Here is a 27,162-nt window from a genome sequence, read left to right as displayed (position 1 = left end):
ACCATTTACATAAAGGCACATAACTAGTATATATTTTACCTTTAGTAGGAAAGATGAAGCATGATTTAGCTCTTGACCATTCAGGAATAAGTTAAATACTTTTCCCCAACTTATAGAATCAGTATTTGGCAAATAAGAATTGACCTGTAGACAAATTATTTAACTTAAAAATATTCTGCCTAAACTCCAGCAATTCATTGGTTATAAGGTGAAGCGAGTTTAAATCATATATGGACAAAACATCTTTTGTATTTATTACAAATTAAATTAACAAATGCACACTGTCTCCATCATGACAAATGAGCATTTTTTTTTTTTTTTTTTGGAGACAGAGTCTATGTTGCCCTAGAGTGCCGTAGTGTCACAGATCACAGCAACCTCAAACTCTTGGGCTTAAGCAATTCTCTTGCCTCAACCTCCCATACAGCTGAGACTACCCACCACAACATGCAGCTATTTTTTGTTGCAGTTGTCACTGTTGTTTAGCTGGCCTGGCATGGGTCTGAACCTGCCACCCTTGGTGCACGTGGCCAGCACCATAACCACTGTGCTACGGGTGCCAAGCTGCAAATGAGTGTGTTTAAACAAGATGTTGTTTATAAAAACAACTCCTTCCCCTGGAGAAATTCAAGTATATTAGACAAAGTTATGCAACAAATACTTTTTTTTCCTTATCTAAAACAAACACACCATGACAGCAAATAGCACCAAAAAAGGAAAAGAATTTAGTCACTTACCAAAAGGTGGGAGATCCTTTATGGGAACTTTCTTCCTCGAAGGGTAAAGGGACACAGCAGGAACCTGCAGTCCCTGGGTGGCTTTATGTGGTGGTGGCGGTGGCTGCTGGGGCTGCGGCTGGGGCTGTGCTTTCTGCTGGGACCCTGCTCTTGGAGCCACCGGGGAGGTCTCAGATTTGCCTGGCTTTTTGTCACCAGGATTCTTAGGCACTGATAATGGTTTGGTTTGAAAAGAGAACAAAGGATTTAAGACATTAGTAGCTATGCAGAAGATAATTTTAGAATTGTATGAACATTGGCTGCAGTAAGTACCCTAGTTACAAAAATATTAGAGGCACTTTTACTTTATGAAATTAACAATCTCAAAGGATGATTATACTATTAAATACATAACAAATAAAAACGGAAAAATGGATGGTTCCATATGTTATATGTATGTATATTAAAAAAAAAAAACCACACACACAAATGTAGTAAAATCTACATTAGGAAAATCATCAGAAATTACTTTCTAAAATAGTGTCCAAAATTCTTTGATGAGTATATGCTAAGTTTTAAATAATAAATGCACTAACTGTTATCTATTTTCTAACAAATCCTCCTATGGGCTACAATTATCTATGTAAGCAAATAGCAGGCAAAACTGTTTGAATATTCTGAGTATATAGTTTTGTGATGTCAGGAGTGTCCAACCTTTTTTCTTTCCTGCCACACATTGGAAGAAGAAGAGTTGTCTTTTTTTATTTTTATTTATTTTTTTTTTACCATACACTGGTTTTATAGACCACTTGACAAATTTTCATCACACTGGTTAACACAGCCTTCCTGGCTTTTTCTTAGTTGTTGTGTTAAGAGAAGAAGAGTTGTCTTGGGCCACACAGTAAATACACAAACACAAATGAAAGCTGATGAGCAACAAAAGGCCCGTGCATACTTTCTGTGATATCCAGCATCATAGATAAGCAAAGAAAGTCCTCAGAAAAATCAGCATGCAGTCTGTGGGCCAGGCAGGGGCAGGTTGGACTACCCTGATACATGGCAAGTCAATTTAATAAGACAATTAAATTTGTATACAGAGGATCTTAGTATCTAGAACAACTCAGTGGCATATGCATACTTCTTCCATTTTACATACACACAAGGTTAGGATTAGGAAGTTCAAGTATGTTGCCCTAGACATGATTGCAAGAGGGACTTTACCTAACAATTGCAATCAGTGTAACTTGCTTATTGTACCCTCAATGAATCCCCAACAATAAAAAAAAAAAAAAGTATGTTGCCCTGAGGTCACACAGCCACTGGGAAGAACAAACAGGACTTGATCTATGACCACTCTGACTCTGAGATAAGCTCTTCACCAGGACACACAGTGCTTTTATATTGTCCTAGGTAAATCTAAGAATCCAAATCTTCTCGAATCATCTATGTAACATTTCAATTCCATAGAAGATACCTTCAAACGTACCCACAGAAGTCCCCAAAATGTACTGAATAGAAAATGTCTTTGTTTGTTTTAGAAGTTGAGACACAGATGAAAAGAAAACTGCTCGTATCTAGGCTGCCCAGCTTTTTAAAGGCTGGAAACCTACACATTAGGCTCTTGTGGTTCACTACTAGGTGGCATTATTGCTTTAAGAGGTATCTGAATTTGTTGCTAAGTGTTGTGTGAGCTGTAGGGGTGTCAAAGCCAGCCAGCTCACTCAGTTCTGTGCTCAAATGACCTAGCAGGCCCCACCTGTCAGGTAACCCATCACTTTGGGAGTACCTTCGTGAGAAAACCAGACACGCGAATGAGAGCCAAAGTCATCCAGCGTGTCCCCTGCATGTGTACTGGCTGTGCAATAGTGTCATCCTCCCCAGTCTCCCCAGCTAGACATGGGGCATGGTGCTGATGGAAAGGCTAGGGTATCTCAGTATTGCTGTTCCTCCCTTTGCACTGAGCCCTGTTTTGTCACCACCCATGTAGCACAGGAAACAAACCTGAATTCCAGCCAAAGCCTGCAGCCACTGTAAGGAAAAACTCACATGTGTTGGTTGCTGGCTCACACTGCAGCGATAACGTCTGAAGACTCTCTTCATCCATTTCAAGCTCCAGATTGGACAGGTACTGCTTCACTTTTCGAGCCATTTGGGCGTCTTCATAAAGCTTTTTGGCATTGAGAAAGGAACTACGACGTACCCGCTTTTTATGACCACCTGTCTGAGCAACATCTAGCACTGTTGCGTTTGTACTACCCTGGCTGAGGGACCTGGAAGACGAAAAGGTAGATATGCAGCTCGCTCTAGCACAGGATTAATTTATCTATTTAAAATGTGCCAAGACTTCTATCAAATCCCCTGTTCAAAAGGTCACATGCCACAATGCAGTAAGTACACTGTTACAAAGGAGTAATTCAGAAAAACTGTTTCAGTTAATAAAAGAATTACACATATTACAAACATGAATATATGTGTTTGGCACCTGTTCTGTTCCAACTAAAAAATTCTACTTTTCACCTGCATGGAGCATTCAGAGAATTCTCTGATAGAAGCCAGGAAATAATAATTATACATAAAAGCTCATGCAAGAATACATAACTGCAAGATTTACAACATTAAATGTACTTCTCCTAAAGAGCACATTTTACATAGATTTAAACAAATAAAATTAGCTGCAATGTTCACAACTGTTTTCCTATTCTCTGCATTGAATGTGGTGAGTTTTTCAGTAATATGCAGGTATGGTCAATCTGTTAATAAAACAGTCATGCAAATGTAAACATATATATATATATAGAAACTATTTAGCACATGAGTTGTTAAGTATTATTTTTAAAAAGGTTTGGTTTACACAGAATGAAAACAGTAGTTAGCTGAGCTGTAAAAAATTCAGTTTTAACAGTTGGGGGCACCTTTTGCATTATACGTGTTTACTTCTCAAATATCTATGCAGTAGTATTTTAATTGCACAATTTTTCCTTTGATAATACTATACTTCGTCTCCTCCCCCTATTTTGGAATTTTCCCATTTCAAGACACACAAACTGTATTAAAATAAAATGTTTCTGAAAGCCCATAAATACACCTGGCCTAGAGTTCCCCAGAACAACTGTCAAGCATTACATAGCTTTCATGGATCATGACTTCAAAAGCAAAAGCTCCAACAGGTTAAATTTGAGGTCAGTTTATCATCTGAAATTCTGCTACAGCAAGAGGGTTAAGAAAAAAAAAAATGCAAAAACGCAAAGCATCAGAAAACACAGCAGGTTAAGAAAACAATGCAACAAGCAGGATAAGAACTGTGTGTGGGTGTGCAAGGTCTCCGCCACTTACCCCAAACTCCGCCATTTCTTCTTCCTGTAAGTGAGAGCCGTGGAGATTGAAGCACGGGCAGAGAGAGAGAGACAGAGAGATAAGAAGCTCAGAAAGAAAAGACTAGACTTCCGGATAAGCAGTTCTAGAAGCACACAAACATTAAACTGTGTAATTCCCTTGCACATACAACTTTTTCCAGAAATATTTTTCTGGATCAAAAGGAAATATATTGAATTATGTTTTTCCTAGAAGATGACGACTGACTTCTTTCCTTTGCTGAATTATTTTTGACTATACCGACAGCTGAATCCATTGTATGACTACTGAGACACTACTCTTTGGGTTGTTTTCATATTTTAGTTTAGACTATGACTTATGAGTTTTAGCTCTCTACAAGTCAGGGTTCTGAACAATAAGAAACATATAATTGTGACTAATATTAAATCAAAAATGTCTGAAGGATAAATTATGTTTACTGACAGTCAAAAGGGCACTTGATAAAGAATAAGTCGTTTACTCCATATTAAAGCTTAATGGTGTTCTCGGCACATCCTAATATAATTTCTGCCATAACGCAAATACAAATATTGTATTTTTTCTTAATCGTTAGGAAGTTCTAAACTTAGCCTTCTCTAATCCTACATGTGCCACTGAAGATGTCACACTCACCGAGTCCTGAACATGAGGGCAGGGTCCATGTTAACTGAAGCCATTCGGCCCACATGACGAATTTCTTTTGCAATCATCCTTAGCTTCTCAAAATTGACCAGCCCGTCTACTTTTGAGTCATTCCCTGTAATTGGCAGACAAGACAAAGGAAATCACATGGCATACATTCTACGCTGCGACAAGTGCAGACAGAAATCCTCTACCTCATATTTACCTTCATGAAGGAACGTGAGATCTTTCTTGATAACTGGGAATAGAGGGATGATAGGGGGCTGTAGGTTTTGACTATTGAGGACATTGCGATACTTTGCCATGTTTCTGGAGGGATCAAACAGGTCTTGGAGATCTTGAAACAGCTTTTCATATTTATTAGGAAGCTTTTCCCAGGTTGTTCGTAGTCTTGCCACTGGTGCCAGGTTTAGACCACTGAGAGGGGGAAAGAGAAAAGTGGTACACAATGAAATGGTCTCTCGTGAAATAAAGGGAGTAAAACAGTGCACAGACTAAGCAGTGACATGTCACACCTCTGCATGTGTCCTTAATACACACAACGATTTACAGAGGGAGGCATAAGAAACTTGCAATGATAACTCTGGGGAACGAGAACGGCTCATGGAAGTAGGGCCAGGGTCAAGCAGGGGGTTTTATTCTCCTCTTCCCTTTACTTCCTCCTCTAGGAAGTAGCAAAACCACTAGGATAGAAGCACTGAGGCTTGGTCTCCATACACAGGGCAGTGTGCGGCCCACAGCAGAGGGCTGATAAAACAAACTGGGCAAATCTCCCACAGTAACAAAGTAAAACAAAAGCTGTAATAGCAGTGATAGTATAACCAAACTCCCACAGAGAAAATGACTAATGTACTAATCATGCTCAACATCAATACAGCTAACTGTTCCCATCTGTACTTTCTGCCAGCTTCAATCTAAGGATTTAGAAGAAAGTTAACATTCATTGGGCATCTACTTTGTGCTGTCTGATGGAACACCACATACATCACATCATTTAATCTTGATAACTCTTTGGGGTATTGTTACTTTACAGAGAAATAAAATGACGTTCAGAGAAGTTCAAATGATTTGCTGTAGGTTATAGAGCTAAGAAAAAAAGTGGGGGAGATATAGATTTTTCTGGGCTCTGAATTAGCATGTGACAGGTTTTAGATTAAAAGTTAGATTAGGATTTAGAGAAAAAGAATTATTCACTATGAGTCAATTAAAAGCACTGCATTTCTACTAATGGTTGTTGTTACTATGTTGTTACTAGACTGGTATTTACTTTTGATCATAAATGGCCTGTAAATGAAATTTAATCTTCAGAAAAAATATGCTCTTACCTGATGATTGCAAACATGGAGTTAAAATTCTTGCATTCCCGACAGTGCAGGGCTATCTTGATGAAATGCTTAATGATCTTCATCCTCTTCAGCTGGTTTGTCTCTCGCAGAATTTCAGATGCTACCCAAAACGTTTCCTGGTTAATGACTTCTTCAAATTTCTTCAGGTTGGCACAGCCGGTTTTTGATTTGAGTTTAAATAAATCATCTATGTATTCAGTAGGTTCAATGTTGCGGAACAGTTCAAAGTTTCGCATAGAGAGCTGGGTGGCCACTTCGACCGTGCTGAGCTGCAGCAGGGAAATCTGACTTTCCCGCAGCAGCTCCTGGGCGTCTTCGTCTGAGCACAGGGTTTCTGTCTCCATGTTGTTTTTCAGGTAATACCTGCGAAAGCCAGAAACATAACAGATTTACAGCCTACGCAGTAGCCTCACAATATCCCTGAAAAGAATAATGCTACTTTTTATGGAAAGTTTGAAAGAATGTGGACCTGAATGATGGGAGGACTCAGTTCGCCACCACTGAGAGTGCAGGTGCAGTGGCCGGGTTACAGACCCACCGTCAGAGCTGGTGACAGAAACCAACAGATTTCGTGGAATTTCATGTGCATCAGCTGTAACTCCTTTTTTCCCTTTCCTTTTCTGCTTAAATCATAGGAAAATAGCTATATTTTCCTTTCTTTTTTTTTTTGAGACAGAGTCTCATTATGTCACCCTCAGTAGAGTGCTGTGGCATCACAGCTCACAGCAACCTCAAACTCTCAGGCTTAAGCGATTCTCTTGACTCAGCCTCCCAAGTAGCTGAGACTACAGGCGCCCGCCACAAACACCCGGCTATTTTTTGTTGCAGTTGTCACTGTTTTAGCTGGCCCGGGTTGGGTTCAAACCTGCCAACTTCGGTGTATGTGGCTGGCACTGTAACTACTGTGCCACGAGCGCCAAGCCAAAAATAGCTATATTTTCAACTTCGATAAGGAAATAGGACTGAAGACAGGAAGCAGACGAGTTCAGGCACAGGCCACCATTCTGCTTTCACAGGGTGAATGACCTGTGACTATGGATGGACCCACACTGGATCAATACAGGTTTATGTAATCGAGATTCTCATGAAAACCCTCCCTATAAGTGGGGCAGGTATAATCCCGATTTGTCAGAATAGGAAACAGAGGCTCCTGAAGATTAACAAGTAGTTAATGCCAGAGCAGGAAAGAGAACTCGGCCGGTGTTCCTTTCTTTTCCTAAACAACTTGTTGAAAATAACACTCACATGTTTGCCCTGTGTTTGTTTGTTCTTTTGATATAGTCTTTTTTTTTTTTTTATCTAAGCTAAATTCCAGAAGTATGAAGAAATAGAGAAACAGGCCAGGTGTGGTGGCTCACACCTGTAATCCTAAAACTCTGGGAGACTGAAACAGGAGGATCCCTTGAGCTCAAGAGTCAAGAGACAGAGCTGAGCTAGAGCGAGACCCTGTCTCTACTAAAATAGAGGTCTTGAGGTGGGCACCTGTAGCCTCAGCTACTCAAGAGGCTGAGGCAAGAGGATTGAGCCCAGGAGTTTGAGGTTGCTATGAGCTATGATGTTGTGGCACTCTATCCTGGGCAACAGAGTGAGACTGTCTCAAAAGAAAAATTAGAAGAGAAAGAAAAACAAAGAAACAGAGAGACAGAATGAGCACAGCTCCTGCTGAACTGTATTTTTTCTTTGGAATAATTCAGCAAGGCAAATACATATGACACACGACCTACACTTTGGGCCCATGACATTCAAAGGTTTAATATTCTCCGCTCTGATTACTCATGAAGCCAATGACATGAATCCCTCTATGACTTTCTTAAAATAAGAACAATGAATCTGTAGCTCAGGGGAGAAACAGAACTTTATCTCAGTTACAGACCGAGAATATCAATGTATATTCACAATGATAACTGATAAAAACTAACCTACTATATAGCAAAACTATTTGCTAAAACTACTTCCTACTATTTCCAGGAAATTAAAAAACAATAAGAAAGTTATAGTTGATAACAAGAAAGCAGAAATTTTGAATGAATGAAATAAAATCTATGAAAAAGTCAGGTACAATAAAATAATTAACAAGGTAAGAAAAATAGAAAAAGATATTCAGGTACTATTGGGAGTCTGAGGAGAAGGATGAATTGAGGCTAGGAGTTGGAGAAATATGACTTATAGAACCATGTGATTTTTAGTCAGTATAGAATAGAGTCACTTTGTGACTCTATTAGTTAGCCCAGACCTAACTATTTTCTTTTTTGACTTTCACTTATTGTGGTTTGAGGACAAAAGTGCATACACCTAACAATGGAAGTGGCATTCAAAAGAATGACAAAATCAGATAGTGTCTCCCCGCCAGTAAGATGTGTAATACACGCACTTGTGCAGCCAGCCAGGAACCCAGCTCTGCAGCAAGCAAAGTTTGGTTTCAGAGTTCAGAAGTATATCTCACAGTGTGATGTGTAACAACCAGCAGGTGGTGTCACAGATGTCTCTGACTAAGCTGAAGAAGCGTCTAGAAAAGTTAGGTATGTGGCAGCAAATGATCCTGGAATAGTATTAGAAATGTGTTTGTGAACATGGAACGTGCATATCCAAGGAGAAGGCAGCATCAGGGTGTGACTGTGACTTCATATCAAGCTGACTCTACCATTCTCTCGGCCCAGGATCCTAAAGGACAAGCTTGGAAAGGCACTGCTTATACAGCTGGGCTGTCAGGAACAACTTGCAGGACATGGTAACCTTGAACAAGTTCTTAAGAGCTCTTGTCAGGGTCAGCAGTCTACTGTGTAAATTTACTTTGTTATAGCAATTTTGTTGTTGTTGTTGTTGAGATAGAATCTCACTCTGTTGCCCAGGCTAGAGGGCTGCGACATCAGAGCTCACAGCAACTTCAAACTCCTGGGGTCCTGGGGTCAGGTGATCTTCCTGTCTCAGCCTCCTGAGTAGCTGGGACTATAGGTGCCTGCCACAATAACTGGCTAATTTTTCTATTTTTTTTTTTTTTTAAGAGACGTGGTCTCACTCTTGCTCAGGCCAGTCTCAACTCCTGAGCTCAAGGGATCCTCCTGCTGTGGCCTCCTGGAGTACTAGGATTATAGGCATGAGCCCATCTGGTGATACAGCCATTCTTGGTGAAAAGAAAAAAAACCCTTTTTAATCTATAGGGGCACTTATTATTTTTATAAAAAACCCTTAAAAGTGTTTATCTCTTAGACTTGGGTGTGGGTTTTAAGAGGGGGTAAAGAAGTCTAGTAAGCCAGGAACACGTACCTTCCACTCAGCTGTATTCTATCAGCAAGTTTGGAAAGCTGATCTGGAAGTCTCCTCTGTTTGATCACTCCCTCGGGTGTGACGGAGACCTCACAGAGTGAATACTGATCCGGGGTGGCAGTGACAGCAAATTCCCTGATAGCCTGGATGACCACTTCCTTGGCTGTAGTGTCCTTGCTGATCATGATGTATCGGCTTTGCTGATCAGCCTTAAAAACCCTTAGCACTTGATCTGGCAAGTCTGGGGGGATAAAAAGACACACATAAGTAGAAAGGATTTTAATTTATGGTAATGCAATTAAACAGAATAATTTGGGAGGGGGAAACCCTAAAAAAGGCGATGCCAAACTTTCACCTCGCCCTGCTCTTCTTCAGAGATTCAATCAAGAATACAGCTTCCATCTTCCCCTATAAATAACTGAATGATCCACTGACAATTGCAAACATGTACACAACAGTAGCACACAAGATTGTCATGTTGGCGTCAAAGAAGTGAAATTTAAATCTACAGTAAACCTTTATTATATTCAAAAGTTGATTAAGTTGACCTAAAATTTACCTTTTACTTTATGATTGGGCATGACTCAGTACAGGGAATAACTGCCCGGTATGCGTTACCTTCATTTTACACAAGAGGAAACAAGTTCAGAGGGATTAATTTGCCCAAGGCCATGTCAAAAGTATGCAGAATATAAAATAATTGGTTACAAATGCTGGAAAGTTAAAGTTCATCTTGACTCTGAGCATCTCTGGACGTAGTACACACAGCAGTACCATTACGTTAGAAGGAAAAGATTACTAATAACAAAACAGAAGCAGCGGTTGTGAAGCTTACCAGGAGTAGCACTAAAATCTAAAATGCGATGATGCGACTGCAATAAATCAGGATTACTAGAGGATAAGGTTCCGCTGACGGGCAATGCAGTTGGGATGTGCTTTGTCTGCCTTAATCCTACAATGCTGTCATCTTGAGACTGACCAATCCCAATATCACTGAACAAAAAGGAAAATGAGAAAATAAATTATTAGCAAGTTAAAAAAAGTTATCACCATGTAAAAGACACAGACCATAAACCATATTCTATAAAACGCATAGCTAATGTGGAAAAGTCATTAACAAATTTGGCAGAAAATTGCAAAAGCAACTACTGTTTAAATGGATCCAACTCACTTTGCTGTTTCTTGAGTGTATGTTTCTCTAAAACAATGTTTTTCAACCTTTTCTATCTCATGGCATACTTGAACCTAGAGTTAAACTTCTGCAATACGCTTAAATTATGTTGATCCAAAAGAGCAAAAGAAAAGAGTATGCTTACTGTGCTTTGAACTTCTTCCTAAAATAATTTAATAGTTTTAAAAATGTTTACAGCATACCAGTTGAAAAATCACTGCTATAAACCTATGTTTTTTTTAACTACATAAACCACAGTAAATATTTAATAGCTTCTAAGTAGAGAAATATATTCAAGAAAATATAACTTCTAGTCTCTCATGAAAATGAACTTAAGAAGAAGGCTGTTAAAAAGAATGCATTTACAATCACTAAAGTGCAGAAACAACCTAAATGCCCAACTCACAAATGGATTAACAAGCTGTGGTATATGTTTGCCATGGAATACTATTCAGCCATTAAAAAGATAGAGTTGAAACACATTCTTCTTGGTAAAGTATTACAAGAATAGAGAAGCAAGTTCTAATATGAATCCTGTAGACAATCGAATACATACCCACATAAGAGAAAAACAACTCAATTCGAGGTGGGAAGTGGGGGAATGAAGGAGCGGGGAGGGGGGAGAAGGCAGGATGGGTGTGCTCCCACTTCAGGGGCACAGTGTTAGGGTATGTGAGACACCTCTTGGGGATGGGACACAATTATAAGAGGAACTTTACCTAACAAATAAAAATATTGTAACCTAATTCTTTGTACCTTCTATTAACCTGAAACAAACAAATATTTTTTTTTAAAGGAATACATAGTCTCACTGAACCAATAGTTCAACCTCACAATAATAAAATGTTTTATAATCTGATCTTCAAAACCTGAAGAAATTGAGTAAAACAAAAAAAAAAGAGGGAGAGAAAGAAAAAATCCAAACTGTCCTAATTTTGTTCTCCATTGTTTTAGAGGGGAAAAAATGAGATCACTATGTAGTCATAGGTAAAGGCTACCCTGACAGAGACATTATTTCTTAATTATACACAGCACAGAAAAGCAGTGGTGCAAGGTGACATTGCCTAGCATCAAAGAAAAGGCAAAGGAAATCCAACGACTCACTTTTACTTTCAATCCCCTTCTTACAATTTTTTAGTTGCATATTTAAATACCCAGAAAAATACTGGTTGATAGATAAAAATTCATTTTTTTTTTTTGATAAAAATTCATTTCCATTTACAAAACAACTTTTACTGTGAACAACTGAAACATGATTTATAAATATATAAAAATTATGTCTAGTTTTGAAGGCTCAACTGTTTCTAAAACACAAGATCAAGTAAGATAATAAGCACCCCATACACAAAAATAACCCGAGCACAAATACATGGTTATAGTTCTGACCAGTTTCTATAAACACCTTGAAATAAGAAGCAAAAAAATTATACTAAGGTTGGGATTTAAACTAAGGCAATATAAATAAAATGAAGACATTTATTAGGCTTTGATACATTAGGGTTTGACCATAATACCTACTTCTTAGCAGCTGTGCCTAGGGGGAAAAAGATCTAGCCATATTCTTTCTCTTTACTTTTTTGAAAGATGGAAATTATAGAGGCAAATAAGCAAGGGCAAGAACTTTCTTTTAAAGTCAAGACAAAAATTAAAACTGAGTCTGTTGACGTATTCCTTCTTTCCTCTGAGTTCATCAGTCTTTCTCTCTCCTCAGATCTGATAACCAGATCGAGTCCTGTGATGCGTACTGTCTTCTTCTCCAGCTACACACCCTGCCAGGCCTATCCTTGGCAACTCGACACCATCCAGCACCTTAGCTTCTATAATGCCAGTGATGTTTGAGGAAAAACAACAACAGTTTTTGTAACAATATCACATCTAGGTTCCTTTGATTTACCAATTCAGTAGCTTTGTCAAAAAAAAAAAAAAGAAAGAAAGAAAGAAAAGAAATCTTGGCTGGGAGCAAGCACTCTGAGAGGCTGAGGCAAGTGGATTGCTTGACCTCAGGCGTTCGAGACCAGCCTGAGTAAGAGTGAGATGCCATTTCTACTAACAACAGAAAAACTAGCCAGGTGTTGTGGTGGGGACCTGTAGTCCCAGCTACTTGGGAGGCTTGAAGTAAGGGGATCACTTGAACACAGGAGTTTGACATTGCTATGAGCTATGATGCTACAGCCCTCTACTCAGGGTGCAGAGTGTCTCCAAACCACCCCCCCCCCAAAAAAAATCAAAAACTTCAAAAACATATGCTGATTTCTAGAAAAGCTTATGTAGTAGCTAGTATTAAACCAGGTCTGTTACCAATATAATAGATCTCACAGTTTACTGAGTCTTTCTTTAAATATATTTATATTATTTTTTCATTTTATTACACATATAAATTAATTCAAATAATTTTAATAAGAAAATATTTAAAATAGCCACATATTTTCTTAAATACAAATTATTTAAGATGTTTCTTCAGTGTCAACATATCTTTTTGTTTTCTCTTGCTTAGCTTTTGAGTATCTCTTTAGAGAGATGTATTCAGATACACACAGAGCAAAATTACATACAGTACTCTCATACACATCCCAATTCTTACATGTCACATACTATTAATACTTGGCAGGGTCATGGTGACTTCTGTTTGTTTTAAGGTTCATATTTAACTGCCAAGTGTGATTCTAAGATCTTTTTTTTCCCTTCCTTATCATCCTGCTAATTCTGCATTCAGGTAATTTTTTCCCATCCATTTAAAATTAACTTTCTTTTCAAGGGTCATTTTAAAAAGCAAATCCTATTTTCTGTAAATGCCAGCTGTCCTAATTCATTGTCTCTTATTATTATCATTTTTTTAAAATAATCTTTTAAGAAGAGAATGAAGTTGGAGAACTCACAGTTACTGATTTTATTTTATGTTGTTGTTGTTTTTTGCAGTTTTTGGCAGGGGCTGGGTTTGAACCCTCCACCTCTGGCATATGGGGCCGGTGCCCTACCTCTTTGAGCCACAGGCGCTGTCCCCTAATTCATTGTCTCTTAGAAACTTACTCAATGTAAACTCATTCCTTATCCCTAGGACTCTGCCACAGAATTTGTCTTTAGTTATAAAACTACCCAGCATGACTCTGTAGTTCAGAGGGGACAACCACGAGTTTGACACTTAGACCATCACTAATAAATTTTAAATCCTGCCTCTCTCCTCTGTGGATGAAAATTTTATTTAACATGAAATTCTTTTCTTTTACTTTTTTGAGACAGGGTCTCACTCCTTTGCCTCAGCTCAAGTATGGTGGTGCAAGCTCAAACTTCTGGGCTCACGTGATCCTCCTGCCGCAGCCTCCCAATCGAATACTTGTACGGTGTGTACAAGTATGCTTGGCTAAGTTTTAAAAATACATTTTATAGAGATGGGGTCTTGCTCTATTGCCTGGGCTGATCTCGAACTCAGGCAAATCTTCCCATCTTAGCCTCTGAAAGTGTTTAGATTATAGTTGTGAGATGATGCACCCAACCTGAAATGGAATTTTTAAAAAAGGAAAAAGGAATGCTTGATATAGTCCTAAAGGTCTTCTCTTTAGACTCATTAAATTACCAAAGAAAAAAATTAAGCTTCTGTTTTCATGTTATCGCCTATGTGTGTGTATATGTGCACACATGTGTATTTCATTTTTTTAGAAAATAGGGTCTCGCTCTGACCCGTAGGCTGGAGTGTAGTGGCTGATCATAGCTCACTATAACCTGAAAGTTGTGGATTCAAGTGGTCCTCCTGCCTTGACTACAGGTGTACACCATCATGCCTGGTTAATTTTTTTTTAAGTTTTATAGAGATGCAGTCTTTCTATATTGCCCAGGCTGGTCTTGAACTCCTGGCCTCAAGCAAGTTCCCACCTGAGATTATAGGCATTAGCCACCATGTCCAGCCTCTCTTATATCATTGCAATTTGAGGAGTATGTAATTAAATGTGGCATACTGAGTTACTTGATATTAAAAAACATCAACATGCTGGGCATGGTGGGTCATGCCTATAATCCCAGCACCCTGGCAGGCCAAGGCAGGGGGCTCACTTGAGGCCAGAAATTCAAGACCAGTCTGCACAAAAGAGCAAGAATAAGTCTGAATGAAAATACAGAAATAAAAATTAAAGCCAGATATGGTGGTTCACGCACGTAATTCTAGCACTTTGGGAGGCTGAGGTGGGTGGACTACTTGAACTCAGGAATCCGAGACCAGACTGAGCAGGAACAAGACCCCGTCTCTACAAAAAATAGAAAAAACTAGCTGGGTGTTGTGGCGGGAGCCCGTAGTCCCAGCTACTCAGGAGGCTAAGGCAAGAAGATCTCTCAGGCCCAAGAGGCTGCTGTGAACTATGATGCCAGGGCACTCTACCCAGGGTGACAGAGTGAGACTGTCTCAAAATAAATGAATGAATAAAGAAAGAAATACAACTAAAACTTTGCTGATAATAACTGAACTTTTATAAAATATCCCTAGACTCAGAACTTAAATGAAGGAATAGGCAAACAAGCAAAGCTAAAAATCAGAGACACCTACAACTTTGTCTAGCTTGAGTTTCTGAAACAAATAACCAATAAGGAATTCAAGAATACACTTGACATTCTGACTACAGAATTGACTGGAAAGAATGAGAGGAATCCTGTGTGTAGTTGTTGATGTCTTGGCAACAGTTAAGTAACTGAAAATAGAAAAAATGAGGGGAAAACAGAATGGCAGGGATCAATAGTGGCAACCAGTTGAAGAAGCAATGTGATTGTAAAGAGCAGATGCTGATGGTAGAGAAGACACCCAGAAACAAAGATACAGTAGTGAAAACCACTCTTAATCACCCTAGGAGACATAGGCGGCAAACACACACTTACTTTTTAAAAAGTTCAAATGAGGAAAAATATATAGATCAAATGGGGAAGTGCTAAAGCATGTCTGATGAAGCCTGGGAGTGGGCAAGTCAGTAGCAAAAATGGATTAAAAAACTAACGTGATTGTGTAGCATTACTTCCCTAAGAAAGCTTAACCATAAAAGCATTAAAACACTTGTTAGACTCATGCGAACATTGATTACATCACTACTTTTGTGAATCATTTTAACACGGTAAAATGATGTACAGAAAATTAATACAGACACTCACTTATATGGTTTCTGCGGCAAGATACTGATCCGGGTCTTGTCGAGTATCTTTTTTAGTTTGTTCCTTCCTCCAACGGTGTTGGCTTTACTTTTTTTATTCACTTTTTCAAGTCCTATCACCTGTTCTACATCTACAGCAAGATCTGGAATGGAGTAGCGACTGGCCTTTTTTATGTCACCAATTTTAGGAAGGTGAGGGGCACCATTTCTTTTCTCTTCTGACAATCTTGTTAGAAGTTCTTTAAAAACTAAAATACATAGAAAAACCATAAAACGCTAATTATAAGAATTCTAAAGAATTCCAAGACAACTGGCGGACTTGTAAGTATATGAGAGGCACAGACTTCAGCTATCAAAATTGCAATGCTGTGGAAAACACTACTGCAGCAAATGAATGACATCAAGAATCTGCTTGGTGTATTTGTTCTACCAAAATAAGTTTAAAAAGAGTAGTATAACTGCTTTAATCTTTAGGCACTTTAGTATTTATCAATGAGATTTCATTTATCAATCAAAACAGATTAAGAACATTTTTATGGTCCTTAAGTCAGATTTGACTTAGATCTAACCATGTATTTTACTATACTTTGTTCCTGATGATGTTTAAAGTATTAATTACAGAAACAGCTCTTTCCATCAATAACTATTAATGAAAATAAAACAAAAAAGAAACCAAGAGGAGAAAAATGAAAGTAGAGAAAAATACTTACCAAATAAATTGGTTTTCACAGTGATCGATAAATGTGTGTTATTTCTAAGAATCTCCATGGCTTTTGACAGCTGAATATTTTCAAAGTTTTGACCATTTACTTCTAATATCTAAAAATGAAATTATAAAATTAATGTCAGTATCACAACAAACTGACGGGAAAAAAAAGACACCAAAATTCACCCTTAAGCCTGGATTTAGAAAGGGCGTACCTGATCGCCACGTTTCAAGCCCGCTTCGGTTGCTTTGCTGCCTGAATCTACACTGTCAACAAAGATCCCAAATCCTTTTTCAGAGCCTCCTAGTAAGATAAAAGGCAAAGGAGATTCTCGGGATGGTTTTGTCAATGTCATCAATCTTCTTTTTGCTTTAGCTGCACATGCAATATTTAATAGCCTTAGATGTCCACCCATTTTCTGTAAGAGTTTAGGAAAATGGTGTCAATTCAGGCAGGCCAAATAAATGAAATTTTGGTTAAAAAAAAGAAAATCACAAATATTACCTCTCTTTCCAGATTATTTTCAAATTCTTCTAAAAATCGAGTCATCGCAGGATCTCCTTCAAAGTCATTGAAGTGATTATTCACCCACAGTAATACTACCCGTGTAACCTGAAAGATCAATTGTTTTCAATAAGTTTTCCTCTTTATTGTGGTGAACATGTGGTTAATCTCATTTGAAAAAAGATATTTAACTTTCAAACAATTTGCCAGGTAGTACTGAATAAAGTCTTCAATAAGCATTTTATTTACATAAAAAATGACCTTCTGAAAACATATATTTATACTTTGAATATAGACTATGTTGCTTTGCCAGGAATGGTTTTGAATCTGTGAAAGTATTTAACTTACATCTTGCTCTACTAAAGCATATTTGAAACTGATCAAAATAAAAGCAACTGATAAAATAAAACCAAAACAGGTTAATACAAAGGAAGACAGAAACTAAAAATTAAAAAGGTAGACGCACACACTGGACTAAGCGAATGGATGGTATTAAACCTAGAAGGATCTACGCAGGAATAGGTTGTAAAAGGAAGGAGGTAAAATGATGTACTTTGTCATCCAATTTGGCCTTGACAGAGCTCTCAAAAGCTTCTGAAGATGGTCTCTAGTCTCCTTCAAAGTATATCACTCCACCCGCAGCCAGCAATGGCTATAGTGAAATGTGGCTTTGGTGCCAATTTAAAGATTGTAACTTTGATCTGGCATACACTATCTACCAAACCAGAGAACCAGGTTCCCATGGAGTTCAGATATTTGGTTGTGTTTTAACATATTCCCAGTAGAATTAACATTCAAATATTTGGTGGCCAATATACTGGCCTTGGCATTTAAAGAAATAAGACATTTCTAGATCTGAACTTTCGTAGTTTTTCACTTAAAAATATATTTTATTAAATTAATTTGAATATAACTGGTGGAATAAAAATATACATTAAAGGTATCTTCAGGGTTTACATTCTAATATTTCATATTTAAGCACCAAAGCACTACAGTTCCAACCTTATCCCTGAGGCTCGGGTCATTAAACCACTCCAATAACTTTTTGCCCACTTCCATTGGGCTAGAAAGAAATGTCCTGTAGGTCAGCAGGAAGTCCTCTATGAATGTTGGATCTACTACCGAATGCTCTTCCACCAAATGCATTGTTAACCTTTCTGAGGTGCCCTGTAACAAATAAAAAGGTTTAATCACTACCCTGAAGATATAACATTTATATGGCATCTTGATTTCAAATCAACACAAAATGAACTGGGTAGCAACACAGATAATAAAACTATTCATCAGAAAACACAATTTTTTTCCCCCACAACCAATAACCTTCAAGATATATTATGCTTAAAAGTAAAAAAAGTTGAAGAAAAGAAAACAAGGAAGGAAAAATTCTGAGGTCAGGAGTTCAACTCCAGCCTGGGTGACGTATGTATCTCCAAAGAAAAGAAAATTAAAAAAAAATTAGCCAGGTGTGGTGGCTTCAACTACTCAGGAGGCTGAAGCAGGAGATGGCTTGAAGCCAGGAGTTCAAGGTTGCAATGACCTGTGATCCTGCCCAGGCTACAGAGCAAGACGTTTTCTCAAAAATAAGTTTAAAAAATCCTAAATTGTCACAAGTGATAATACCAAAAACTTTCATACCAAAAACCTTCCTTTCCGTGGGAAGAAGGGGTGGTTCTTGGTCTTACCTTGATGACGATGTGTCCTTTCCTGGTTCCAGTCCGATCAAGCTCTCTGTGTTCTTTCACCATAACAATCTCTCCCTCCTCTTCAACTTTTTGCATGTTCTTTTCTACTTGATTGAGAATACGGCAATAATCTTGCTGGGCTATGCAGACGAACTGGAATAAAACATAAGTCACATGTTAATGATAAAGGGCTTGCAAAAGACCTAGCAGTACTAATAATTCAGTTTTTAAATTATTGAAATGGACATTTTTCCCTGTCTTTCTCATACTTTCTAAATTAATGCAGTAATGAACTTTAATTAGACTTTTCTACTTTTTTTTTTTTTTTTTTGGTAGAGACAGAGTCTCACTTTATGGCCCTCGGTAGAGTGCCGTGGCCACACACAGCTCACAGCAACCTCCAACTCCTGGGCTTAAGTGATTCTCTTGCCTCAGCCTCCCGAGTAGCTGGGACTACAGGTGCCCGCCACAACGCCCGGCTATTTTTTGGTTGCAGTTTGGCCGGGGCCACGTTTGAACCCGCCACCCTCGGTATATGGGGCCGGCGCCTTACCGACTAAGCCACAGGCGCCGCCCTAGACTTTTCTACTTTTAATGCATTTCTTCCTTGGTCAAGAAAAATTTCATATTAAGCATATTTATATGTATTTTATTTAAAAAAAAAATTTTTTTTTTTTTTTCCAAGACACAGTCTCACTCTGTTGCCCTGGATAGAATACCATGCATGCGTCATGGCTCACAGCAACCTCCAACTCTTGGACTCAAGCAATCCTCTTGCCTCAGCCTGCTGAGTAGCTGAGACTATAGGCACCTGCCAGAACACCTGGCTAGTTTTTTCTATTATATAATATAAAATAGAAAATAAATATATATAATAATATATTATTTATATTTATTTATTTATTTAATTTTTGGAGACAGAGCCTTAAGCTGTCACCCTGGGTAGGGCTCTTGTCTCAGCTTCCCAAGTAGCTGGGACTATAGGGGCCCGCCACAATGCCTGGCTAATTTTTGGTTGTAGTTGTCATTGTTGTTTGGCAGGCCTGGGCTGGATTTGAACTCGCCAGCTCTGGTATATGTGGCTGGCGCCTTAGTCACTTGAGCTATAGGCGCTGAGCCAGTTTTTCTATTTTTAGCAGAGACTATGTTTAGTAGAGATGGGGTCTCGTTCTTGCTCACACTGATCTCCAACTCCTGAGCTCAGCCTATCTACCCACCTCAGTCTCCCAGAGTGCTAGGATTACGGGCATGAGCCCACCACACTAGGCCATTTATATGTATTTTACATTCAAAGTCCCAGCAATTGTAAAACTCAGAGGAGTATTTTTTCACGCTCCTTGAAGTTAAAACCACTAGGGGGAGGGAAGTGGAGTGGGATCTTAGAAGGATAAATACAAAAACATAATTACCATTTAGTGACATTTTGAAGATTTAAAAAGCAACAAAAAATAAGAATGGTTTTAATTAAAAAATACAATCAAAGATACCCAATTGAGTAGATACATAAATTTGCTAATTATATTGATGAGACACCATTTTAGAAAGCCTGTCCAAGGAAGGTTACAAAGCAAGCCGCATATCTGTTATAGCCCAAATCATTATTCCTTATAACTGGTATTACGGGTTAGCAACAGTATGTATATCGAGTAATCACTCCTCCATGACCTCAAATATTAAAAAATTCAGAGCTTAAGGGCAAACCACTTAAATAATTACATTTCTCAATACTTTTAAAGAAAGTTAAGAGTGAATTAAAGAAACCACTTATTACTCAAATTAACCAAAGGCCATTGAGGAGATAAGAGCAGACACTTCAGCAAATAACAATTATTTTCCTTAAATTTGTATAATTTATTCTGATTTAAGAAATCATTAGGAATGGAAAGAATTATGGCATGTCTTTTTCTCCTTGAATGAGAAGATGAAAAATAAGGAGGTGCTTAAATTATATTGTATGTAAGATAAAAATGATGCAACCACCCCAAATCATGTTTTTCTAGGCTTAATGCTCATATTAAATTTTTTTAAAAAGGCCGAGTACAGTGGCTTGAGTCTATAATCCCAGCACTCTAGAAGGCTGAGGTAGGAGGATGACCTAAGCTCAGGAGTTCCAGCCGAGCCTGAGCAAGAGCAAGACCCCATTTTTACCCCCCCAAAATAGAAAAATTAACCAGGCATTGTGGCAGGGGCCTGTAATCCCAGTTATTGGGGAGACTGAGACAGAGAATCACTTGAACCCAGGCGTTCGAGGTTGCTGTGAGTTAGGCTGATGCCACAGCACTCTAGCCTGGCCAGCAGTAAGACTATCTCAAAACAAAACAAAACAAAACAAAATACACAATATTTGTATTGTAGTAATAGTCATAATGACAAGAACATCATCATCATGTTATACTATGATGTGACATACAGAAGCAATCACAATTTGTCCTCCTAATTATATCATGTGGAAGGTGCTATTAACTCCACCATACAGATAGGAAAAATACTTATAATTACATGCTGGCTAAATTTTAAAAAATTATACATGCACCCATGAAAATTTTGGAGGAAAATAAAATAAAATGCTAATATTATTTCTGAGCAATGCAAATCATGAGCAACTTTCATTTTACTTAATATGCTTTTCCATATTTTCCATACTTTCTGCATAATCAATAGTTTTTTTAAGAAGTAGAAGCAGCAGTTCACAAGAAAAACAGCATATTGCAATACTGAGTTTCTCCCACTGAGTTGGCTGACATAATCTCACTCATTTTTCTACTAAGCATTTAGAAATAGAAGTTAAAAATTTTAAAGATATAGGCTTTTTTGTACATTATGCATAGTTTAATTTTTAAGACTACCTTTTTAAGAAAGCCATTTCCATAATACTGACCACAGGCATGAATATTTTGAAAAATATGATCCTTAGTCTCTTATCTTAACATTATCATTTTTTGTTTCTACTCCTGGAGCAGCAAAATTGTTCCCCAAATATGTATAGGAGATTTAGAAAGGTTTTATTGCCAAATATTTTTAGGTCTTCTTTCTTATACTCAGTTTTACAGAATATAATTAGATCATCATTTTCTCATTAATCCTCTAAAAAAGAAATATATCCCAGAGTTCAAATGAATAAGTAGATAGAGATGAAAAAATGCTTTTTAAAAAGAAATGTACAAAAATTAATCTTCTTGACTAAAGATTTGAAAGAAACTAGAAGAAATTTGATTTTAAATTCTTAGTGTCTAGACAGACATTTTGGCATTTCTTCTGTAACAAACTGAAATACCATCCAAAAAGAAGGAAAAAAAAAAAATCACAAAGTGAATTTCTAATATGGCCTTACAGAAGGGTATCTAAAAAAGAATAAATTTTAGTTGAAAATATTTCTCTCATTGAATTAGCAACTTAGTTTTACTTTAAGAAACCTACAGATCTAAATATGAAATTCACAGGTAAAATTTAATTTTAACTGGTATGATGAAGTCAGCTGAAAATCTGTGAATTGTTTTAGTGAGGTTTTAGATTTTCAAATAGTTGCAAATACGTGAAGTACTATGTAATCTTAGTACCCTGAGACAAAATAAAAATCCAAACAAGATCTCTTATATCTATAAAAGATCAATGGTATGTCACAGGATTATTTTCTTTTGGGCACATGACATAATAATTTATATTTGGGTACAAAAAATTAAGACAATGAATGAAATAAAATTAAACTTCAATCAACACGTAGTCAACGTTCAATTTATTCATGGCAAACTGCTTTGTCACCCAACACTCTTCCTTAAATTCAAAATGTCATTGGTTCCCATTGACCCCAGGAAAAGTTGAGTCTGACACAGATTTACCTTAAGAGGTTACATTATTTAAGGCGGCACTTTGTAGTCTGTAGGGGAAGTTCATACCTAATTGCTCACATAGGTATCCAAGTGCTCCTTCCCCACTGAAGGGTGGAGGGCAGGGCTAAGCAATGCCTGGGTGTCACTGGCAGGCCTAAGACACAGGCAGTGGAGAAGGAAAAAACGGGAGAAGAAGAAAGGGAGTAGGAGGGTGGAAAAGGAGGAAAGGGAAAAAGGGACACAGAAGGAGGGAAAAAGAAAAGAAAGAGGTATATATGGGGAATGGAAAATCATTACTAGTCGCTTGCTATAGAGGGTGTCTATACGAAGCTCTGACCTTTGTCCTTCACACCAAACAGGGCAATCAACACTAAAGAGAGAGAATTGGAAGAGGAGAACGCAGAAAAGGGACCCAGAACAAAACACACATTTGACCAATTCATGGGATCCAAACAAACAGAAATAATGTTAAAATTTAACCCATTCACCTTTGTGTTCGTAGGGTTACCCGTGAGCTCAACCATGTATCCCGTTCCCTAATATTCATTGTGAAACCTACTGGAATATAAGATAATGAGGGCTAATTCTAGGCAAAGTTGCTTTTTCTTGGTAAAGACATTATTAGTTTTGTTAATTTCAGTTGCTAGCTGTTGATTTCTTAACAATGTGGTCAGTAGAATGACAGAGAGGTATGGAGGTTATTTCGCAGAGGAATAAAAACATGCTTCTTACTGTTTTGCTTTATCCCCCACTAATTACAAATCCCACCATTACAAGGGTATAGTCTACCATTAGTATTTTCTAACAGATACATGACATTTTTACAGAAATACCTGAAAATGCTACCCCAAATGAGCATTCACAAGTTTTAAAATGTCAAAATTTGCTCTCCATCCCTGTAAAGGGATCTCTGAGGGATAAAATGTCAGGCCTAAGAGATGGGTCGGTGGAAGGGTAAGAGTGAAATCCCTGATTTAAGATGCCCCTTTACAGTGGCTTGGAGTGGCACAGAGAGGAGACAGACTTTCTCCAACAGGTACCTCACCCATGACCTTCCTTATAAGTAATTTTATCTAAGTGTTACTGAAAGTTCAGCACTTCCCCCGAAACTTGCATCAGAAGAAAGAGGGACGCCAGTTTGAGGAGAAGTAAAGAGAAGTTTATTACTTTACTGGCAAAGGAGGAAATCCAAATTCCTGTTTCTGAGCAGAAGCACAGAGCTTTTAAAGGTTCTGAGCCCATACTCCCCTTTTGGGCCAAGAGAATCTTGTGACCTTCACCTAGAGGATTCCCTTCAACTATTTCCTAAGGCACAAAGAACAAGAGACATTCCCGCCCTTCCGGACCACTGGCCTGAGACAGGGATGCAGGTTTCAATTCCCTAGAAGTCCAGACAGAAAACATTTTTGCCATTTTTTTTTCATGCCATTCCCTCTGCAACATTGGGATCTACAAGCGTTCTATATAACTTAGTTTTCTTTTGAATTGAACTCTATCTTGTTGACTAGGTTTCCTACCAATTCCTCATTCTGTGAACAGACTAGACTCTCACCCCCTTTTCTTTCCCAGAGCTCTCACATAAATACTTAATAATGTTACCTGGTACATGACGTAGGCACTCAGCAATATTCAGTCAGGTAACATTTTTATCAATTATTCTAAACATTTCTCTGCCTCTGACATCATTTATCTCACAATTACAAAATTTCTAACAAAAGGATTTAACCCACTAAGGGGATCCTTCTCAAGAAGGAAATAACTTTTACTTGCCCTTTAAGGACAGAAACTCTGATTCAAATGCTGTTGTGATCCCAACATGCTGAAGGGTTCAGGAATCTTCAACAATTTTCTAACCTATTTTGACTCTGGTTTTACTATTTTTTGGAGTACTGTTCCAGAGCTAACATACCATAGAAGCCCCTTTAAATGCACATTCGCAGGCCAAAAGGAGATTTCCAAATTTACCTATCAGTTTGTTTTCCTCTATTACATCAAATAATTGAAAGTTGACTATATTTAGAATGCTTTTCTAGAACTACATCTTTAAAACATTGAATTCATAGCTTTTTTGTTTTTGCTCACCAAAGGAATTATCTGATAAAAGTATTTTGATTCTCTAGGTAAGATTATTTTATGTATACCAATGATGAGTTTTTTTTAGTACATTAAATGCCTGTAATACATATTTAAATGGGTGATAACATTTACATTGATCTGACACTACAAAAATTCAATTCTGTTCTTTTAGAATAAATCACATTCAGATGTCTTTTAAACTGCACACAAACAGATACAATGAGCACTTAACATTAATTACTCTAAGTTAAATTTTTGGTTATTTAAAACATTTGTCTTTCAAAGTCAAAATTTTTTAGTAAGACAAGACAAATTACAAACATTTAATAACAATGAAATACCTGAATTTTTTCAATATTACAGAGGTTACCAGTTATATCAATCTACTTAAATTTAACATTTCACTAAATTTCTCTAATTATTAAATGCTGTTATAAATAATGATTATTATACTAGCAATACTATTTTTATTTTTTATCAAGTATTTTCATTAGTAATTATTTGACTAACAAGTGTTTTTTTTTTTTCTTTTTTGAGATACAGTCTCACTATATCGCCCTCAGTAGAAGAGTATAGCATCACAGCTCACAGCAACCTCAAACTCTTGGGCTCAAGAGATTCTCTTGCCTTAGCTTCACAAATAACTGGGACTACAGTCGCCTGCCACAATGCTCAGCTATTTTGTTGTTGTCCTTGTCACAGTTGTTTAGCAGGCCCGGGCTGGGTTCGAACCCGCCAGCCCTGGTGCATGTGGCCGGCGCCCTAACCACTGAGTGACTGGCACTGAGCCATTGATGAGCAAGTTTTCCCACCAATTCATACTATGATTAATTTTCATGACTCTTCTAAAATCAGTTTTTATAGGTATTTAAATAAAAACACTGCATAACTGTACCATATCATTTTTATTAATGTACTTAAATTTTCTTTTCATAATGTACATTTTGCTTCCATATCTTTAGTGGATTGTTATTATTGATGGCAATTTTTATTTTTACTTATTGTTACTTTTTATTTTTTTGAGACCGAGTCTCACTCTGTCACCCTGGGTAGCATGCCGTGGCATCAGCCTAGCCTACAGCAACCTCAAACTCCTGGGTCAACTGATCTTACGGCCTCAGCTTCCTGAGTAGCTGAGACTACAGGCATGTACCACCATGCCCAACTCATTTTTTTCTTTTTTTGAGAATTTTATTTTTTATTTTTTCAAATTAATATGAGGGTACAATTTTTAGGTTACATTGTTCTCACTTCGAGGGTAAAGTCCAACTCGTTTTTTTCTGTGTTTAGTAGAGAGAGGGTCTTACTCTTGCTCAGGCTAGTCTTGAACTCCTAAGCTCTAGCAATCCACCTGCCTTGGCCTCCCATAATGCTAGGATTACAGGCATGAGCTACAGCGCCTGGCCAGATGGCAATTTTTAAATACTACATTTATAGAACCCCTTTAAAAAAAATAGGACACATAATTCTGTGGAGTTTCAATGACTTAATTGGAGACTAATTTCTAATTTCCTGGGGCATGACAAAAGTAATAGTTCTATATTAAAATTTTATCTCCATATTGATATAAGCAGAAAAAAATCTCATCACAACTGCATGTAAGTGTTCTTTATTAAGAATGAAAAATAGATATTTTATACCTGGCAGTCATCCACCTTTGTCCTCATTACTCCTTTCATGTATTCTTTGTCCATGGTAGGAGAGACACCAAAACTATTTCCCATACAGAGTATTTCTGCTTTTCCATCTGGATAAGTCACTTCCACAGAACCATTGAGAATCACTGACCAGGAGTCCAGCTAATTGGAAAAACAAAAAAAGGCAAAGCAGAAAATAACATGATCATACAGTTGAAAATGCCAGAATGGTTTAAAAAAAAAAAATTTAGTACATCTTCTATTTTAAAGATGGAACAAATATAATAACTAGTAAAATTATTTAACAAGTTCACAAAACAAAGAATAAAACACAGCCAAATACCTAAATATTTTCATACGCTTAGCACAGATCATATATTCTACATTTTGAATTTGACTTTGGATATCCATCTCTAAAGTGACAGAAAATAATTTCTTCTGTCCCCTAAAACACATGTAAACAAGATAAAATGATCATGACTGCCTCAATAAGAATATCATTTTGTCTGACGAGAGGCATTGTATTTATGAACATTTAAGTTGCAAAAACTGAAAAGTTAATAAACCAAAAAATTTCTATCAGTATTGTATTAAATACTACCAATCATGAAAAATAAAATTAATGGATTTAGAATTCTGTGACGTAAGTGTAATCATAGTTCTTGATTTATTTACACTTATTGTTGTTGAGGTTTTAAAAGAAATGGGTGATTGTTCAATTGCTGTTATTGAAAGATCCTTAAACAGGAAACTTTTCAAGTGGTCAAACTATTTACTAACCTCTTCCCCGTCATTCAACACTATGGTCCCTGCTCTCTCCACCACGGCAAACACCATCACAGCACAGAGCTCTCGTCTCACTGACATTGTCATATTGGCAAAGGCAGGCAGCTGGTGCATAAACTCCAAGAGTTGTTCTGAAAAGTGAGAGATACTTCTTGTCAAAACCATAACTTTTATTAAAAATAAGTATTCTAAAAGAAAATGGTTCTTTCTTTAAATATGCTCTGTAATTTTGCCTATTGAGAAATATACTTTAAGTGTCTTCAGTACAAATTGAGTTTCTTACACAGGAGACATACAAAGGATTCTGTGAAATGGAGATGACAATTGATT

The 27,162-nt window shown here is 37.4% G+C and overlaps 1 protein-coding gene across 15 annotated transcripts in view; it reads right to left on the bottom strand.

Moving 5' to 3' along the window:
• Positions 1 to 27,162, bottom strand: part of RAPGEF2 (Rap guanine nucleotide exchange factor 2) — a 299,942-nt gene that overhangs the window by 15,255 nt on the left and 257,525 nt on the right. For 14 of the 15 annotated variants that reach the window (XM_053583632.1, XM_053583658.1, XM_053583668.1 and 11 more), the window contains 16 exons: positions 26,827 to 26,963; positions 26,050 to 26,208; positions 18,507 to 18,659; positions 17,827 to 17,991; positions 16,825 to 16,932; positions 16,535 to 16,738; positions 16,324 to 16,432; positions 15,615 to 15,861; positions 10,155 to 10,312; positions 9,320 to 9,560; positions 6,035 to 6,418; positions 4,915 to 5,126; positions 4,701 to 4,824; positions 4,050 to 4,073; positions 2,763 to 2,986; positions 738 to 947 (listed from right to left, as the gene is read on the bottom strand). In XM_053583632.1, the coding sequence (XP_053439607.1) occupies positions 738 to 947; positions 2,763 to 2,986; positions 4,050 to 4,073; positions 4,701 to 4,824; positions 4,915 to 5,126; positions 6,035 to 6,418; positions 9,320 to 9,560; positions 10,155 to 10,312; positions 15,615 to 15,861; positions 16,324 to 16,432; positions 16,535 to 16,738; positions 16,825 to 16,932; positions 17,827 to 17,991; positions 18,507 to 18,659; positions 26,050 to 26,208; positions 26,827 to 26,963 (2,859 nt within the window). The remainder of the gene's footprint in view (positions 1 to 737; positions 948 to 2,762; positions 2,987 to 4,049; positions 4,074 to 4,700; positions 4,825 to 4,914; positions 5,127 to 6,034; positions 6,419 to 9,319; positions 9,561 to 10,154; positions 10,313 to 15,614; positions 15,862 to 16,323; positions 16,433 to 16,534; positions 16,739 to 16,824; positions 16,933 to 17,826; positions 17,992 to 18,506; positions 18,660 to 26,049; positions 26,209 to 26,826; positions 26,964 to 27,162) is intronic. The other variant, XM_053583650.1, reaches the window with a different exon arrangement.

The sequence above is a fragment of the Nycticebus coucang genome, chromosome 1, assembly GCF_027406575.1.
Source record: "Nycticebus coucang isolate mNycCou1 chromosome 1, mNycCou1.pri, whole genome shotgun sequence".
Taxonomy (NCBI): domain Eukaryota; kingdom Metazoa; phylum Chordata; class Mammalia; order Primates; family Lorisidae; genus Nycticebus; species Nycticebus coucang.
Note: the sequence above shows the minus strand (reverse complement) of the source record. Positions and strands in the feature narration are given on the sequence as shown.